Source organism: Diabrotica virgifera, chromosome 3 (assembly GCF_917563875.1).
Source record: "Diabrotica virgifera virgifera chromosome 3, PGI_DIABVI_V3a".
Taxonomy (NCBI): Eukaryota; Metazoa; Arthropoda; class Insecta; order Coleoptera; family Chrysomelidae; genus Diabrotica; species Diabrotica virgifera.
In genome coordinates, this window is record NC_065445.1 from 261,578,892 (window position 1) to 261,597,660 (window position 18,769).

Consider the following 18,769-nt stretch of genomic DNA (forward strand, 5'->3'; position numbering starts at 1 on the left):
ATTTTTATGTAATTTTTCTGTACATTACAAATATGTAATTTGTCTATTTGCAATTTGACATTTATTAATTAATAAAAAGTTTAATTTGTGTAAAGAATTTTTGAAAAAATAATTTTTTCCCAAAATCCATGTTTTTAATCAAACTATCAATATTAATCATACAAACAGTTAAGGTATACTTTAATAAATAAATTATCTTCAATAAATAATTATCTAATAAAAATAATTTATTTATTAAAGTGAACTTTAACTTTTTGTACGATCATTAATAATACTATGATTAATAAAATATATTTTTGTAAAAAAATAATTTATTAAGAATTGTTTAAACAAATTAGACTGATTATTATTAGACTACGTAGAAATTACATACAAATTAAAAAAGAAAGATGAAAATCCATTGAGTTGATTCGGAGATACAGAAAATTGTATTAGTTTAAAATGGCTTTTTCGGTATTTTAACTCGGTAGATTCGTAGGTTCCCCTATTAACCGTTTGAACTACAATTTTAAAAAATCGTAGTGGCTGCTGTGAAGATACAATGTTTATGCAAAATAACATTTTTTTTTAACAAAAAATACAAATCATATTATTAAAAATAGCATCAATGAAATTCCTTAATTATTATAAACAAATTAGCTGTGAATTAAAAAAACACATGGCTAACTTTGTCCCTAATGAACCCATGCTAAATTTTTTTATTTGAAAATTTGTGTTAAAATACTAGCTTTTCGAATATATAAACAGATTGTTCCTACGGACAATATTTGTAAAGTTATTCTAAATGTTTATAAACTACAAAATTTCAACAATTTGGCATTATGATTTTTGATTATATTTATTAATTTTTTTTATCTTTTTTTAATACATTTTGATACTATCACTCTTCTACTTTCATTTGGCATACTCAGAGACCTGCCCTATCTTTATTATTTTCTGTCTTATATTATTGCAAAATAAAGGTCTCTGGGATAAACACATAGAATAACTCTTAAACTAATTAATGGATCGATCTCAAATTTTGCGGGTTTGTTAAGTAGCCCAATACCCAACTTTGGGTGAAACACTAAAGTTCTAAGATAGTTTTAGTAATAGTTATTAACAAATAACGATTTTCACTTATTTTGCAGTTTGCGTAGCAACAAATTAACTTTTTAACTTTAAAAAATCGGCATTTTGAAGGGTTTCCAATGTTATAAAAAATTGAATTTTGTAATTTTATGTCAACTATTTAGCTTTTAAATGAGGTGCAAAAAATCGAAAAAATCGCGATTTTTGTACTAAATCGTTAATCATTAAAAAACGGACGCGAACTCTAGGCAGGAAACAGGTAGGTTTTCTTTCTATAGGCCTACAATAACTAAAAAAGTAGTCAGCTACATGGATCTTTGAGTGTCCAGATAAAATCCCTATTACCCTGGACTACACAGGCTGTCTTTCATCAAACACTTTATTGTTGATATTTATTGTTACTTGTAATAAGCAGCTTATAATAAATAATGCATGTCAATTAAATAGTCAATTTTTCATATTGTAGTATGTTAATTTTGATCGGTAAATATTCCATTCAGATTTTTTGCTTCTGAATTAAAAAATCTATTTATAGCCCAAAATCATAAATATTGAAACAAAAGACATGTAGGTATATGATAAATTCCTCAAGTAGGTAAAACCGTTTGACATTGAAAAGAAATATTACTGTCCGTCCGTATCATGAAAAGTTTTTCATCAATATAGAGCGTTTCCAAGGCAACGGCAAACGATGTAAACAAGTGAAAAAGGCACGACAAACTAGTATTCGCGAACTTTATGATATGATCGGATGGAGAAATGGTTTAACGGAAGTAAATTGTGGTTACTCGGAAACCAATTGCAACTGCTTCCTAAGAGGTATGTTAATAAGGTCCTGTTTTTATACAAGAAGCCGTTTAAAAGATCGAAATCTTGTGTCTTTGTTACCTTTGACATTTATTCTATGTGTAGGTTTTAATCATGTGATGGAGACCTGTTAGCGGTACATGAAAAATTGTTTTATGGCTAATAATAGAAACTTATTAGGACTATTAGTTAACTGGGTAAATTAAAATCAAACTGTACCACACCATTCACCACTATAGCCATCTTTACATGTAAAAGATTGAAACTATTCACTTTTGTATTCAGAATAATTAATTTAGACACATTGTGTATATTTTGCATATAATCCATAGTTTTCATTATTAACAAAAAGAGCAATTATCAGAAATGGTTATTGAAAAATAACTGTAATAAAAATATATAATTGTACCTGCTTTATGAGCAGAATGTCAAAAAACAGTATTTGAATAACAGTACATGGCATTTAAAACATAAAGTTTTTATACGGCTTTTCTTCTTCTTTTGGGAACGACTGAAATATCTTCTTTTATTGTTAGTTTGTTATTGTTAGTTTTTTTTATTTCCAATATTTGTCATCGTTTTTTGCATTTTTGTGGGCATAACTGAACGACCAGTGACTCTTTTTTTACTTTTGGCTTTGGATCTCCCAAATCTTATCAATTGCTCAGCTACATGTTCTGAATAATTAAGAAGAGGAACTTTCTTCCTTTGATTCTGAATTTTCGTCCATGAATTGATTCCAGATGCCATTAACAATTTGTAAAAACTTTACGCCACCATTTAGTAGTCTTCTTCAGTAGTAAAGTTTTACTTCATTGAGCTAGGGCAGGCATCGTCATCTGTATCTGTTGCATCTTTAGTGTTGTCTCTTCGTCGTATGTGATAAGATTTGCCCAAACATCTTGTATCCATTTTTTGTGTGTTTTACACAATTAGCCAAAACTTCAGATGCTTGTTCACTTTGAGTTCATAGTTTCATACTTTTTTGATTGCTGTATCTCCACGTCCATTTTTTCCAATGTGACAATTATAGTACTGTTTACATTCGCCAGACCATCTATAACAGATCACTGACATTGATATAGAGGTAGTTCTAATAACTGATGCCCATGTTCTTGTAGATGCTGATTCTGACTGAGCCTATCTCCATGGCTGATTCCTGCCGACAAGTTTGTTTCTTTGGCAGCCCATGTTCTGTTTTTATTTTTGTTTAACATCTTGGCTGCGTTACGAGAAAAATAGACCTCGTATTACACTAACGTTTGGCTGCGTCAACTGTGTCATAACGCACAAAGGTTTATTACGGGACATATATTATACAGGGCGTAACAAAAATACAGGTCATAAATTAAAGTACATATTCTGGGACCAAAAATAGTTCGAATATACCTAACTTACCTTGTACATAAAATGTTATATGTACATAAAAAAGTTACAGCCCTTTGAAGTTACAAAATGAAAATCGATTTTCTCGAATATATCGAAAACTAGTAGAGATTTTTTATTGAAAATAGGCATGTGGCATTCTTATGGCAGGCAACATCTTAAAAAAAATTATAGTGAAATTTGTGCACCCCCTAAAAATTTTATGGGATTTTGTTCCCTTAAACCCCCCCAAACTTTTGTATACGTGCCAATTAATTTATTATTGTGGTACCATTAGTTAAACTCAATATTTTCAAAAGTTTTTTGCCTCTTAGTATTTTTTCGATAAGGCAGTTTTTATCGAGATGCGGCATCTTTTTTAATACGTTTACATACAAAATTTATGGGGGATTTGTGCCTTTAAACCCCCAAATGTTTGTGTACGTTCCAATTAAACTATTACTGCGTTACCATTAGTTAAACACAGTCTTTTTAATACTTTTTTGCCTCTTTGTATTTTTTCAATAAGGCACCTTTTATCGAGATGTGGCTTCTGTTTTATATGGTTCAAAATATACCTAAAAATGTAAATCATAAATAAATTTTCATATTATTACCAAGTGTCCATAATCGTAATTAACCATATACAAATATGTGGTGGATTTGACAAATATTCAAAATATCTCGATAAAAACTGATTTTTCGAAAAAGTACTAAGAGGCAAAAAAGTTTTTAAATCAATGTGTTTAACTAATGGTACTATAATAATAATTCAATTGGAACGAATACAAAAGTTTGGGGGTTTAAAAGAACAAAACCCCCATACAATTTTTGAGGGGTTTGCAAATTACACTATAATTTTTTTTTTAGATACTACTGCCATAATAATGCCACATGTCCGTTTTCAATAAAAAAGCTCTAATAGTTTTTGATATATTGGAAAAAATCGATTTTCATTTTGTAACTTCAAAGGGCTGTAACTTTTTTTATGTGCACATTTGTACTAAGGTAAGTTAGGTTCAATCGAACTATTTTTGGTCCCAGAATATGCGAATAAATTTATGACCTGTATTTTTGTTACACCCTGTATATGCCTAGTAACGCACTCAACGTAAGTTTATAAATATCTCTAAACGCAGCCAACGTGTTATAGTCCTGTCGCCAGGGGGGTACAACGGCAACGGCTTCCTTTATTCAGATGGACTTGCATAAGTTTTTTTTTATGTATTTTGACCCGTAGAACACGAATTTTTTGGGTAGTAGTTGATCCGGATGTCAATAAGATTGTTATAAACAAAGAACTTGAGGAATTAGGTACGTAACAGTGATTTTTCGCTAAACAAAATATTTTTTTTTGTATTTTTGGGGCATTCTAAGCAAAAAATGTTCCTACAGGTTTTTTCGTAGGATGCATAGTTTTCGAGATAAACGTGGTTGAACTTTCAAAAATTCAAAAAGTTGCAATATTTAGAACCGAATAACTTTTGATTAAAAAATAAAATAGCAATAACTACTGCTTACCGCATTTGAAAGTTCAAGTCAAATTATATCGGTTTTGATTATTTGCATTGCTAAAAATTAATTTTTTATTGTTAAGCAAAGCTATAAACACATAGTGCTTGAGTGATGTTTTCAATGCATCTCTCATTTAAAATCTAACGCGTAGGCGCTCCTACAAACAGGCAATTTCTACTTAGCATGCATTAAAACGCATGCATTGGGCACGGGAAACACTATTTGTATATAGCTTTGTTTGACAATAAAAAAATTAATTTTTAGCAATGCAAATAATCAAAACCGGTATAATTTGACTTGAACTTTTAAATGCGGTAAGCAGAATTGCTATTTTATTTTTTAATCAAAATTTATTCGGGCTCAAAAATTGCAATTTTTCGATTCTTTGAAAGTTCAACCGTTCATCTTGAAAACTATGGATCCTACGAAAAAACCGGTAAGAACATGTTTTGCTTAGAATGACCCAAAAAATGCAAAAAATGTTTTGTTTTGCGAAAAATCGCTGTTATGTAATTCTTCAAGTTCTTTGTTTATAACAATCTTATCGACATCCGGATCAACTGTTACCCAAAAAATTCGTGTTCTACGGGTCAAAATATATAAAAAACTTAATACATAAATCCATCTAAATAAAGGAGGCCGTTGTACCCCCTGGCATCAGGACTATTAATTATTACGATTATGATTTTTATACAGTATGTCCCTGTAAGTTGTATCCATATGAAAAAAATTTTTATTATTAATTTTACGAAAAAAAGTTATTCTCCATAAAAAGCTCTGCATGGTTCAAAACATAAGATTTAACCATCAAATATCAAATTTTTTGAATATTATACGAGGTATGTCAAAAAGTTTGAATTTCACTCAGAAGTAAAGTAGCTTTATTTTTCACAATATTGAAAATTGCTATTATGAAAAGTTGTTTTGAATTAAAAACTGCATTCTAGTATGAAATTACATCCTTCTAATTGAAAAATTTTTTTTTGAAAAATTATGGATAACTAACATTATTTTCAGTTATTTCAATTCATATAACTCTTTTATTATTAATTTTACGAAAAAAAGTGATTCTTAATAAAAAGTTCTGCATGGTATAAAACCTAAAATACAACCATCTTATGTCAAATTTTATCAATTCTATACGAGGTATGTCAAAAAATATGAATTTCGCTCAAGAGTAAAATACGTTTATTTTTCACAATATCGAAAATTGTTATAATGAAATGTTATTTAGAATTAAAAACTATGTTTTAGTATGTAATTACATCCTTCTAATTGAAATATTCTGAACTATAAAGGTACTTTACTTTTGATCTAAATTTATCTTTTTTGACATACCTCGTATAAAATTGATAAAATTTGATATAAGATGGTTGTGTTTTAAAATGATGGTTTAAAACATCCAGAACTTTTTACTAAGAATCACTTTTTTTCGTAAAATTAATAATAAAAGATTTATCACAATTGAAAAAACTGAAAATAATGTTAAGTTATCCCTAATTCTTAAAAAAAAATTCAATTAGAAGGATGTAATTGCATACTAGAATATAGTTTTTAATTCCAAACAACTTTTTATAATAGCAGTGTTCAATATTGTGAAAAATAAAGCTACTTTACTCTTGAGCGAAATTCAAACTTTTTGACATACCTCGTATAATATTAAAATAATTTGATATTTGATGGTTAAATCTTAGGTTTTGGACCATGCAGAGCTTTTTATGAAGAATAACTTTTTTTCGTAAAATTAATAATAAAAAAGTTTTCCATATGGATACAACTTACAGGGACATACTGTATAAGCAGCGTTATTCATCTGTAATTACATAGTCGGATCCTATTTTTTTGTATATTGGTGTTGTTATGATTATTCTACATTACTCTAGTAAGTGTACTTACTATATCTTATTATTTTTTTATACAGTGCGGTGGAATAAGTGTTGCCCCCCCCCTGTTAACTTGTTTATTTTAAGAATAAACGACCTGTCCGAGCAAAACGCTCGGACAGGTCGATTTTTAAACTAACCATAGTATATTATAGCATCAACGTTTCGAACTTTATCGAACTGCGATCGAACTTTAAATTTTTTCTAAATTTAAAAGTACATCATGTGACACTTCATTTAAAAACTCTTAAAATACTGATTTCAAAAATGTATAATACTTTAATCCTGTTTGAGAGCGTAGGTGCGCAAAATTTCGGTCGAATTATTTCTAAATGCAATCATTTTTTTCGAATGCTGAAAAAACTAATAAGTATTTTTTTAAAATTTAAACGCAGTATGAAATATTACAGTATTCTCGATGGTCCAAAGTCCCTGAGAACTCCTATAATGTTTATTTTAATAAGTCACAGTGGAGAAAAAAAGAGAAAATTTAGTGTGATTTTTAATTTCCAATATATCATTCAAAAGAAACTTTTTATTTATTCTAACGGACTGTCAGCCCTCGGTAATAATTTAATCTTTCATTCTACGTTTAAATTTTTCAAAATTACTTATTAGTTTTCTCAGAATTCGAAAAAAATAAATGCGTTTAAAAAGTGTTCGACCGAAATTTTGCGCCTACAATCTCAAAAAGTATTAAAGTATTATACATTTTTGAAATCAGTATTTCAAAAGCTGTTAAATGAGGTGTCACATGATGTACTTTACCATTTAAAAAAATCAAAGTTATGGCTGTCACCTGAAGAGAGATCGCGTAAAATTCGAAACGTTGATGCTGTAATATACTATGGTTAGTTTAAAAATCGACCTGTCCGAGCGTTTTGCTTATATTCTTAAAATAAACAAGTTAACAGGGGGGGGCAACACTTATTCCACCGCACTGTATGTATGCTTTTACATACATTTTTAAGGTATATCTTACATTAATATAAAAATTTCCAAATACACTAAACCTACGAATTATTGATTGTATCATTCGTGTGTTTTATTAAAAGAAACAATTTTCAACGTTTTTATATATCATGTCGATACTTCAATTAAACAAATACATACATATATTATTATTGACCTTAACCCGCAGAGAATTGGTTTGTACCTTCGTGATAGCATTATTGGTAATTTTATTATGTGTTGACATTTAAAAGTTTTGTTATCTAATAGCTTTGTTTTTATTGTATTTTTACATTTTCAATAAACAACTGTGCATCAGCTAATACTACAACAATGTTCATGATAATGACAAAATAACTAGTAACATGAATAAATCGAAATTTGAAACTTGGTGTATAGTCTGCTAGTATTTAAGTTTCAAACAACAATTAGAATAATAGCCATACCAGAAGTAACTGGATGAAAAATATACAGGAACTTATCGATCTGGTCTGTTTTATTTCTTTTAAGAAAATGAGTCGTATCCATCCATCCATCCAATGGCACTACAGCCCAAACCGGCCCTTGGCCTCCTTCAGAAAGCTTCTCCAATCATCTCGATTTACTTCTGTTCTTTTCCATGAACACGTTTTAGGAGGTTTTTGGCATCCTCATCTACTTCGTCTTCCCCAGGGCCGGCGATAACGGGCCTGCAAAGGATGCACTGCAGGCGGGCGCCCCTGTTTGGGGGGCGCCAGAATGAACTTTTTTCTGCTGGTGTTATGCAAAATACTAAAATAGAAATATTCATTTTTTAAATGTGGTTTAAATTCCTAATATCATAATACCCTAAATCTGTGTTTGATAATTTTGCATATCACACACGTAAAATATACAAAAATATGCAATGCCGCATATAATTCTTACCATGTAGTAAATAATATAATTTATTGGTCAAAGATATCATTTTTCAACTAACAACTTAAGAATGAGAATGCTTTGTTTATTTTCTTCAAATTTCTTGCAATATGTTAGTTTTGTATTACCAGCAGTTAGGAGAGGAAATGAATGATTTCTACTAAAATAAACAAGATTGTGATACTGTTTTCTTGCCGCCTGTCTAATTTGAGTATTAGGTATGTACCTATTAATCGGTATAAAGTATTAATCCCATAAAAACATAATATTTAAAATAAACATTTTACAAATAATTTAGTTTAGAGCTCTTTAGATTTAGTATTATTTCATGTAATTATAATATAGAATAGTTTGTCAGTTCCACTCTGCTGTTAAAGAATCTAGTGTTGTATTCAATTAATATAAAATTTTATTTGTTAATACATACTCAGTACTATTATTAAATTACGGTTTCACATTACTGCAGAAGCATAATTTTGAGGTTTTAAAGTTATTATTTTTATTTAGTTAAATAAAAATTGATTCAAAAAAAATTATCTGAGGCACAAATCTAAAAAGAAGAAATGACAAAGAAAAAACAATTTTAGTTTTCTTAGCCAATTTCTTAAAAAAGTTAAAGTGAAGTTGTTTTGTCATGATGATGGGTCCAATAAAACTGTAACCGTAGAACTGTAATTTTATTTACTAGGGATATTTCCGGATAGCGGGACACCGATTTAAGTCGGTGCCTTGCTGCCCGGAATACACATTTTTAGGACACAAATCCAAAATCAAGTCATTAATAGGGAGAAAAGCTCTTCTAGATACTTCTAAAATCAGGTACTTTAACCACATAAAGTAATACAGAGGATGTCCCATTACCAAGGGCATCCAAGGTAACGTTCAGTACAAAGCCTCATCATTCGTTATTTAGTGCGATAGTAAGGGGAGGTGGTATATCTTGGGGGCCAGATACATACCACGCCAGATTATGCAGTGTTACCGGTTTGATTTTCGGGCATGTGGGTCTCACTGTTCCATTAGGACACACATAATGTCCCCGAGGCTGGGGTTCTACGAGTAACTGTGTGTATGTATGTGTGAGGGGGGGGGCGCCTGTGCTAGTTTTGCAGGCGGGCACCTTATACCCTAGCGCCGGCACTGGTCTTCCCATTTCTTTTTTGGTCTTCCAACATATGAGTCATATAGTCTGGCTTAAGTCTCCTAAGAATTTGTACAATCGTCCAACTGTAGCTTCCTAGTTGCATTCCATTATGTTAAATAGGTAATATGTTATACAGGATTAAACCACTGGATATAACTATCACTGTAAGCGTTTATGGAAGCTTATGTCTGTTGACTGATGGCTGTCCAGATGGTCTAGAGAAGATGACATTGCAGGGGATAGAGTCCGGAAAAGATCACCAAAAAGATATTTATGTGGTCGGCATTGCAAAAGAGATCGGAGCTCCTTTGCTTTAGAATGGTAGAGGATAAAGAAAGATGGAGACAGTTTAAGACAAATAATTGAAAATTCAAGGTGGCAAGATGTCAGAATCGAACGACTGACTAAGGAGAAGAAGTTGAAGCGTTATATTAAGCGCCACTTTGCGTTTTTACACCAGTACCTATCAAAACTGGTTATAATTAGCGCTATTGAAAAAATCTTTCAACAACTATCAATACATAAAAAATAATGCAGAATGGGTGCAAAAGTTTTTCTTATCTAATAGTTTGGTTTTTATTGTATTTTTACATTTTCAATAAACAACTGTGCATCAGCTAATACTACAACAATGTTCATGATAATGACAAAATAACTAGTAACATGAATAAATTGAAATTTGAAACTTGGTGTATAGTCTGCTAGCATTTAAGTTTCAAACAACAATTAGAATAATAGCCATACCAGAAGTAACTGGATGAAAAATATACAGGAACTTATCGATCTGGCCTGTGGTATTTCTTTTAAGAAAATGAGTCATATCCATCCATCCATCCAATGGCACTACAGCCCAAACCGGCCCTTGGCCTCCTTCAGAAAGCTTCTCCAATCCTCTCGATTTACTTCTGTTCTTTTCCATGAACACGTTTTAGGAGGTTTTTGGCACCCTCATCTACTTCGTCTTCCCATTTCTTTTTTGGTCTTCCAACATATGAGTCATATAGTCTGGCTTAAGTCTCTTAAGAATTTGTACAATCGTCCCACTGTAGCTTCCTAGTTGCATTCCATTATGTTAAATAGGTAATATGTTATACAGGATTAAACCACTGGATATAACTAGCACTGTAAGCGTTTATGGAAGCTTATGTCTGTTGACTGATGGCTGTCCAGATGGTCTGGAGAAGATGACATTGCAGGGAATAGAGTCCGGAAAAGATCACCAACAAGGGGGCATCCATAAACTACGTCGTAAAAAATTTGAATTTTTTAATACCCTCCCACCCCCTCCGTCGTAATTCGTCGTTTACAGACGAACCCCCCCCCCCATGACGACATCGTCATTGCAGTTCACGACCCCCCTTTCAGTGATTTAAAAAAATTCAATGTTATTTCTTTTTTTTTAATCAACCTTGAAACTTTATTTGCTAATGTATCATAACAAGAACAATTAAGGGGGTAGGCGCAAAATCTTGGTCCAATGCTATTTAAATGCATTCTTTTTTCGAATGAAAGATTACATTATTACCGAGGGCTGAAAGTCCCTTAGAATAAACAAAAGGTTTCTTTTGAATGAAATTTTTGAACTTAAAAATCAGACTAAATATTCTCTTTTTTTATACCTGTAACTTATTAAAATAAACATTATAGATGTTTTCAGAAACTTTTGGCCCTCGGTAATAATCTCTCAATCTGAGTTTAAATTTTTCAAAAATTTTTATTAGTTTTCTGAGTATTCAAAAAAAATGAATGCATTTAAATAGCATTCGACCAAGATTTTGCATATAAATCTTCTGTAAGTATAAATACGACTTGTTAACTAAATAGAACACAATATTTTATTTCCATTCATTCTTTCAGAACTATTTTTTCACACACAGTATGCAGCATATAAATGAATTAACAATTTAATATTGTTTGCTTCCATACGTTGTACTGTATATAGAAGCGCTTGTTTAAACCCAAAGAACAATGTCTTATTGTTTGTTGTCCTGTACAAAAGTGCTACCTAATATTATTTTAAGGCTGTGGCTGATAAAAACGAAATGTATGCGATAAAAGTATCTATAAGAGAATTCTTTTTAATTTTAACAAAGGTGTATTTATTCGTAAACGTTTTGTTTTATTTTCAATTTCATTTCAAAAACTATACGTTTTTAAATGAATATCTGATACTTTAATGCTGGTAAAAGCTAGTAAAAAATAATATTTATAGAGACAATAGCGACAAATTTAAATATACCAATATATTAAACGACGTCGAATGTGCACTCATACCCCCCACCCCCCTGTCGTATTTCGCGGAAATAAGCAAGCCCCCTCCCCTCCCTCTTCTCAACGACGTAGTTTATGGATGTCCCCCAAGATATTTATGTGGTCGGCATTGCAAAAGAGATCGGAGCTCCTTTGCTTTAGAGTGGTAGAGGATAAAGAAAGATGGAGACAGTTTAAGACAAATAATTGAAAATTCAAGGTGGCAAGATGTCAGAATCGAACGAGTGACTAAGAAGAAGAAGTTGAAGGGTTATATTAAGCGCCACTTGTTGTTGTTATTACACCAGTACCTATCAAAACTGGTTATAATTAGCGCTATTGAAAAAGTCTTCCAACAACTATCAATACATAAAAAATAATGCAGAATGGGTGCAAAAGGGAACCAGAAAAAAGCATAAAATCAAAAGCAAATGCAAGTAAACAGGAAAACCTATCTTTAAAAGACGATAAGTTCATAATATTCTTACCACCAGACAAGGGCAGTGAAGCTGTAAACATCTGACAAAAATTAATTCCAGGAGAGAATTCAAACACGTCTTTGGGGAACAAAATATAAAGAACATTATCTAAACTTAAGGAGTACCAAAGAAGACTCTCCATTACAATAGGACACCACACCTATAAGGAGTCCTAAAAATTTGCCTAAGTACTTCAACTCTTCTTCTTTTGATAGTCAGTATTATTTCTGCCTCATTGCGTTTCCTTTCATTTACCTCCACGTTTGGTATTCTTTGACTCCAGGATATTCGTAGGATTTTTCTGCAAGGCTAAAATGTAAAGGCGGCAAAATCGTTTGTATGTACTTATAGTGTCCAATTTCTTTCAAAAACGGTTAATTTCATTACAAAATACAACGTACATATCCATATTTGCTAAAATAGTATTTCATTAGGTTTAAAACTTTGTGTTTGAGTGAATACTAGCTGGCTACTAGCTGAATACTAGCTGGCAACAAAACATACTGAAGATACCATTGGCTAATAAAAGACAAAAATCTATCCAGAAATACAAGACTAAAAATATTATATAGGGTTGAAATCAGACTAGTAGTTACATTTGCAGCTGAGGCAATGTGCCTCAGAGATAAAGATGAAGAAAGATTAAGAATATTCGAAAAGAATATCCTCAGAAGTATTATGGAGCCGATAAAGATGGAAAACCATGAAATGAGATATAGCTTAATAAAATAAAAAAAAAGTCAAAATGTAAATTCGTACAGGTTAAAACAAATTTTATATCAAAGTTTAGGTGGGTACAAAAGATATTTTCAAGAAAGTATCCAAATCATACAAGGGGATCATTGTTTAAATAATTAAAAAGAGGTCACTTTTGCAAAAAAAAAAATACTTTTTTAACTGCTGAGGTAATCCACTTATCGATGAAGGTCTATGGGATTTTTTTCTGCAAAGTTGAAGAGAAAATATTTCACATAAGACTTACTAAATTAAATTTGACCCCCTATTTATTTAAATAATTGTATATAAAACTTTAAAACAGATTTGCAAAAAAATTATTTTAGCGTTTTAAATAAGCACTATAAAATAACTTTTTTTATAGACTAAGTTGCGCTATGTTACCAGTATTAAGCAAAAAAAATTGGTCAAAAAATATTTAATATTTTTTGAGATATTGAATTTGATTATTAAATGTTACTATATTTTCAATTGCAAAAACGTGGTTGTTGCCAAAGAAATATTCACCTGCATAAGATCTCATTATTTTTATTTTTATGTATATTTTCGATAAATGTATTGATAAATTCAAATTTCAATTAAACTCCCCCCTAAAATGGCATTTGAAAATTATTCTAATTTGTTTATAATTTGTTTTTTTAATAACGTCGCGGGGATTAAGTATTGTGAAATGCCGTTTCGATAATTGGGTTCCTGGGAATTTTTTACTAATTAACAAAATTTTTTGTCGTTTTTTCTTCTTTTTTTTCTTGGAGTTATATTACTACGGGCCCTTTTAGGGATAAATTTTATTAAAAATATCGAATCTCTGAGTTGTAGATTCTAGACCTAAAAATATTAAGATTTAACTAAAATCTCTTAAATAAAATGTGGCTACTTACTCAGTTACAGGGTGTTTTATTTAAAAATTTAAAAATTATTTTTACCAAGTACTTTAAAACTATTTGACGTATCCTTATCATACTTGGCGGAAAGTGTAGTTATTATACACCCTACTAAATTGTGATTAATAAACGTTTCTAGCTAGTGCCAGAGGCGTACGACAGGGGATAGTGAATGATTGACCCTTCCCAAATTCTACGCCACTGAGTGAATTACTGTAGCTCAGTAAGTAGCCACATTTTATTTAAGTGATTTTAGACCAACCTTAATATTTTTTGGTCTAGAATCTACAACTTAGAGATTCGACATTCTTAATGAAACTTAACCCTAAAAGGGCCCGTAGTAATATAACTCCAAGAAAAAAAAAGAAGAGGAAAAAAGACAAAAAAATTTGTTAATTAGTGAAAAATTCCCAGGAATCCAATTATCGAAACCGTATTTCAAAATGCTTAATCCCCGCGACGTTATTAAAAAAACAAATTATAAACAAATTTGAATAATTTTCAAATGCCATTTTAGGGGGAAGTTTAATTGAAATTTGAATGTATCAATACATTTATCGAAAATATACATAAAAATAAAAATAATAAAATTTAATACAGGTGAATACTTCTTTGGCAACAACCGCGTTTTTGCAATTGAAAATAGAGTAACATTTAATAAACAAATTCAATATCTCAAAAATTATTAAATATTTTTGGACCAATTTTTTTTTATTAATACTGATAACATAGCGCAATTTCTTCTGTAAAATAAGGTATTTTATAGTGCTTATTTAAAACGCTAAAATAATTTTTTTGCAAATCTGTTTTTAAAGATTTATGTATAATTATTTAAATAAATAGGGGTCAAATTTAATTTTGTAAGTCTTATGTGAAAAATTTACCCTTCAACTTTGCAGAAAATAATCCTATACACCTTCATTAGTTATTGAATGACCTCAGCAGTTAAAAAAGTAAGTTTTTTGCAAAAATGACCCCTTTTATTTATTTAAACAATGATCCCCTTGTATGATTTGGATACTTTCTTGAAAATATCTTTTGTACCCACCTAAACTTTGATATAAAATTTGTTTCAACCTGTACGAATTTACATTTTGATTTACATGTAGTGTAATTTTATTTTACTAGACTAATATAATGAAGAGAGAAGATATTGTTAGATTTGTTAACGTAGAAACTAACATTGCTGTAACACAAAGAGGGATAAAAAACGAACTACTGATTAAAAAGTGTACCACATGTAAGCCAAAAACTGAAAAACCAAGGTGAAGACAGGGAGAAATTGGAGGACCATATCATGAGCTATATCAAAATCCTTAAAGTAAGAAACTAGAAGGACCTATGCAAAGATCAACATAAGTGGAAGAAAATTGCAACGAAAGCCAATTCATACAACAAACTTTGACAACACACAAGATGAATGCGGAGTGATTCACCGCAATAAGCGAATCCGACAGCTCTAAGTTTAGAGCGGCAAACATCTCATCAGGACCGAATGGCCTTGATGATGACGGGTATGTCAGTGCAACGGCTTACCAATTGTTATTTTATGAAATATACTGCAGAAGGAATAGCATGAAGTAGAATTGGGCTGGACACGTGGCGTTGTTCATGAGAATGAACAACGGTAGGTAGACTAAACAAATAGTGGAGTGCCGTCCTAGACTGTATGAAAACATAAGCAAAGGTAGATTAAAGTCACAAAAAACTAGATTCATACGGCACAAGATCGGTAACACTGGAAATGACTCAGAGGGGCTGATTATTTTCAGTAGTTGATACTCTACATGCTACGTGATGATGATTATGATAAGGAGTTCTTGTTAATACGATATTCTTATGATTATTTATTGTTTTTACGCATACTTAAACTTTATAAATTCATAAAATATTAAAATTTATTGGTTTTATATAACAACCGAACGAACTTTTTCTCTATTGCACCAGATTATATGAGATTATTGTAACAAGGTTGAATAATATTCTTGGCTTGGGTACAATTCTTTTAGATTAGCCTCGATAATACTTTAATACAAAGAAAAGTGAACCTTGCATGTGGAATAATAAATAACGAAATTCATTGCCAGATATCGATATTTTCATGTTCATGGCAAAAATGAAAGTTTCTGATCATGGAAAAGACCGTACACTATACAAAATAAATTAGGAAAAAAGCATGCAACATCAGCTTTGCCACAGAAATGATATATAAACATGTATAATATACATATAATATATACGTATACGTATATAAATATATGTATAGAAACTAAAAAAAACACAAGCAAAATTTTTTATAAATGCACATTTATTAAAATTCCCTAAAAAGGGTGTGATGTAGCAGATATAGTTTTCATAATTAACTATTTAGATGGGAAATAAGCCACAATTAAATTAAAAAAAAAAATTAACGTTTCGACGCCCAAATCGGGTGTCGTTGTCAAAATACAAAATACTACTCAGTAGTATTACAAAACAGTTACGAAACAAAGTCAATTGATCCTTGATACCGGTCTTGTTATTGATACAATTTTGATCTTTCTTATGAGAATTATCTCCAATATAGATATTTTGTTGTAGTTCTGTTCTTTTTCTAAAATCTGTACTTTTTAAAACTCAAGACATGGTTATTTCCTTATACCGCTTGACTTAGGCTGTAGTATTTAATTTAATAATTTGTACACTATGCTTGGTTGCAACAACCCTTCTATGTAGATATTGGTGTGTTTGCCCAAGATATGTTTAATTATAGCCCTACATTGTCCCGTTAAGCATTCTTTCTTTGCTGGTCTAATATTATTCCTGATTTTAACTGTTTAACTTACAAATAGGCATACGAAGTAATTATTAGATACTTAAGTACCATAAGCACTAAAAACCTTAGTAGCGAAATAAAAATTAAATTAGTTAAGGACTAGTAGAAAAACCCAATAGATACCTACGCAGATATAGGTACAGGGTGTAACAAGAATACAGATTATAAATGTAATCACATATTCTGGGACCAAAAATATTTCGATTGAACCTAACTTACCTTAGTACACATGTGCACATAAAAGAAGTTACAGCCCTTTGAAGTTACAAAATGAAAATCGATTTTTCCAATATATCGAAAACTATGTATTAAAGATTTTTTATTAAAAATGGACAGGTGGCATTCTTATGGCAGTAGTATCTTAAGAAAAAATTATAGTAAAATTTGGACACCCCTTAAAAATTTTATGGGCGTTTTGTTCCTTTAAACCCCCCCAAACTTTTGTGTACGTTACAATTTAATTATTATTGTAGTACCATTAGTTAAACAAAATATTTTAAAAACTTTTTTGCATCTTAGTACTTTTCCGAAAAGTCAGTTTTTATCGAGATATTTTGAATATTTGTCAAATCCACCACATATTTGTATATGGTACGATTATGGAGACTTGGTAATAGTCCATGCGGTGAGACTGCTCCCGTCTGAAAAAAATTTCTGATTCGGTTTCTTTGTGGATTCCTATTCAAAAATGTCCCCTTTAAACAAATCTGAAGGGTGCCGGGCGGAATTTTTGGGCAGAAATTGTTTAAACAATTTTTTAAACAAATACAAAAGATCATGTTTTTTTGCTCTGAAACATAAACTTTTAGATTTTTTGGGTCAATATAAACAAGAAAGGTATCGTGCAATTTTTCTCAGAAATTGATAGTTTTGGAGTTATAGGCGATTTAAAATCTGAAAAATGCGAAAATACGCATTTTCGAGGCTTAAAAACTCATATTTAAATTAGTATTTTTGAGGTTCCCAGATACTTAGATTAAAGACTGAACATTCAGCTTCAAGATTCTGAAGAGTGGTCGAGGTTTTAATTGTTAAATATTCATGTTTATCCGATATTTTTGCCGGTGCGGCGCGCTCCATTTCAAAAATCTCCTATTTTCCTCCGAAAAATATTTTTTCTAGATTATTTGTGATTATTCTAAATAAAATAAGTTTCTTGCCATTTTTTTCAAAAGTTAATAGTTTTTAAGTTATAATCGAATTAAAATCCGAAAAACGACAAAAAACGCATTTTGGGATTTTAAATCGCTTATAACTTTAAAATTATTAACTTTTGAGAAAAATGTCAAGAAACTTGTTTTATTTAGAATGTCCCAAAGAATCTAGAAAAAATATTTTTCGGGGGAAAATAGGAGATTTTTGAAAAGGAACGCGCCGCACCGGCAAAAAAATCGGATAAACACGCATATTTAACAATTAAAAAACAACGGTATAAATTTAAGTTAGAGGCGATCACTCTTCAGAATCTTGAAGTTGAATATTTAGTCTTTAATTTAAGTATCTGGCAACCTCAAAAATACTAATTTGAATATGAGTTTTTAAGCCTTGAAAATGTGTGTTTTTGTAGATTCTTGTTCAGAATGACCCACGAAACTCAAAAATATATGTTCCGGATCAAAAAAACGTGATCTTTTGTATTTGTTTAAAAAAATAATTGTTTAAACAATTTCTGCCCAAAAATTCCGCCCGGCACCCTTCAGATTTGTTTAAAGGGGACATTTTGAATAGGAATCCACAAAACAACCGAATCAGAAATTTTTCCAGACGGGAGCGGTCTCACCACATGAACTATAATAATATGAAAATTTATTTATGATTTATATTTTTAGGTATATTTTGAATCATATTAAAAAAGAAGCCACATCTCGATAAAAGGTGCCTTACATCAAAAAAATGCAAAGAGGCAAAAAAGTTTTAAAAACACTGTGTTTAACTAATGTTACTACAGTAATAGTTTAATCGGAACGTTTAAA

General features: G+C 30.5%; 1 protein-coding gene across 3 annotated transcripts in view; it reads left to right on the forward strand.

Moving 5' to 3' along the window:
- LOC114326835 (cyclin-dependent kinase-like 1) overlaps nt 1-18,769 on the forward strand; it is a 43,271-nt gene that overhangs the window by 9,497 nt on the left and 15,005 nt on the right. The window contains exon 1 of one of the 3 annotated variants that reach the window (XM_028275293.2): nt 1,749-1,890. The exons of the other annotated variants lie outside the window; for them this stretch is intronic. Coding sequence (XP_028131094.1) covers nt 1,823-1,890 — 68 coding nt within the window. The 5' untranslated portion in view covers nt 1,749-1,822. Of the gene's footprint in view, nt 1-1,748; nt 1,891-18,769 lie in introns of those variants that run through there. 3 annotated transcript variants of the gene reach the window in all.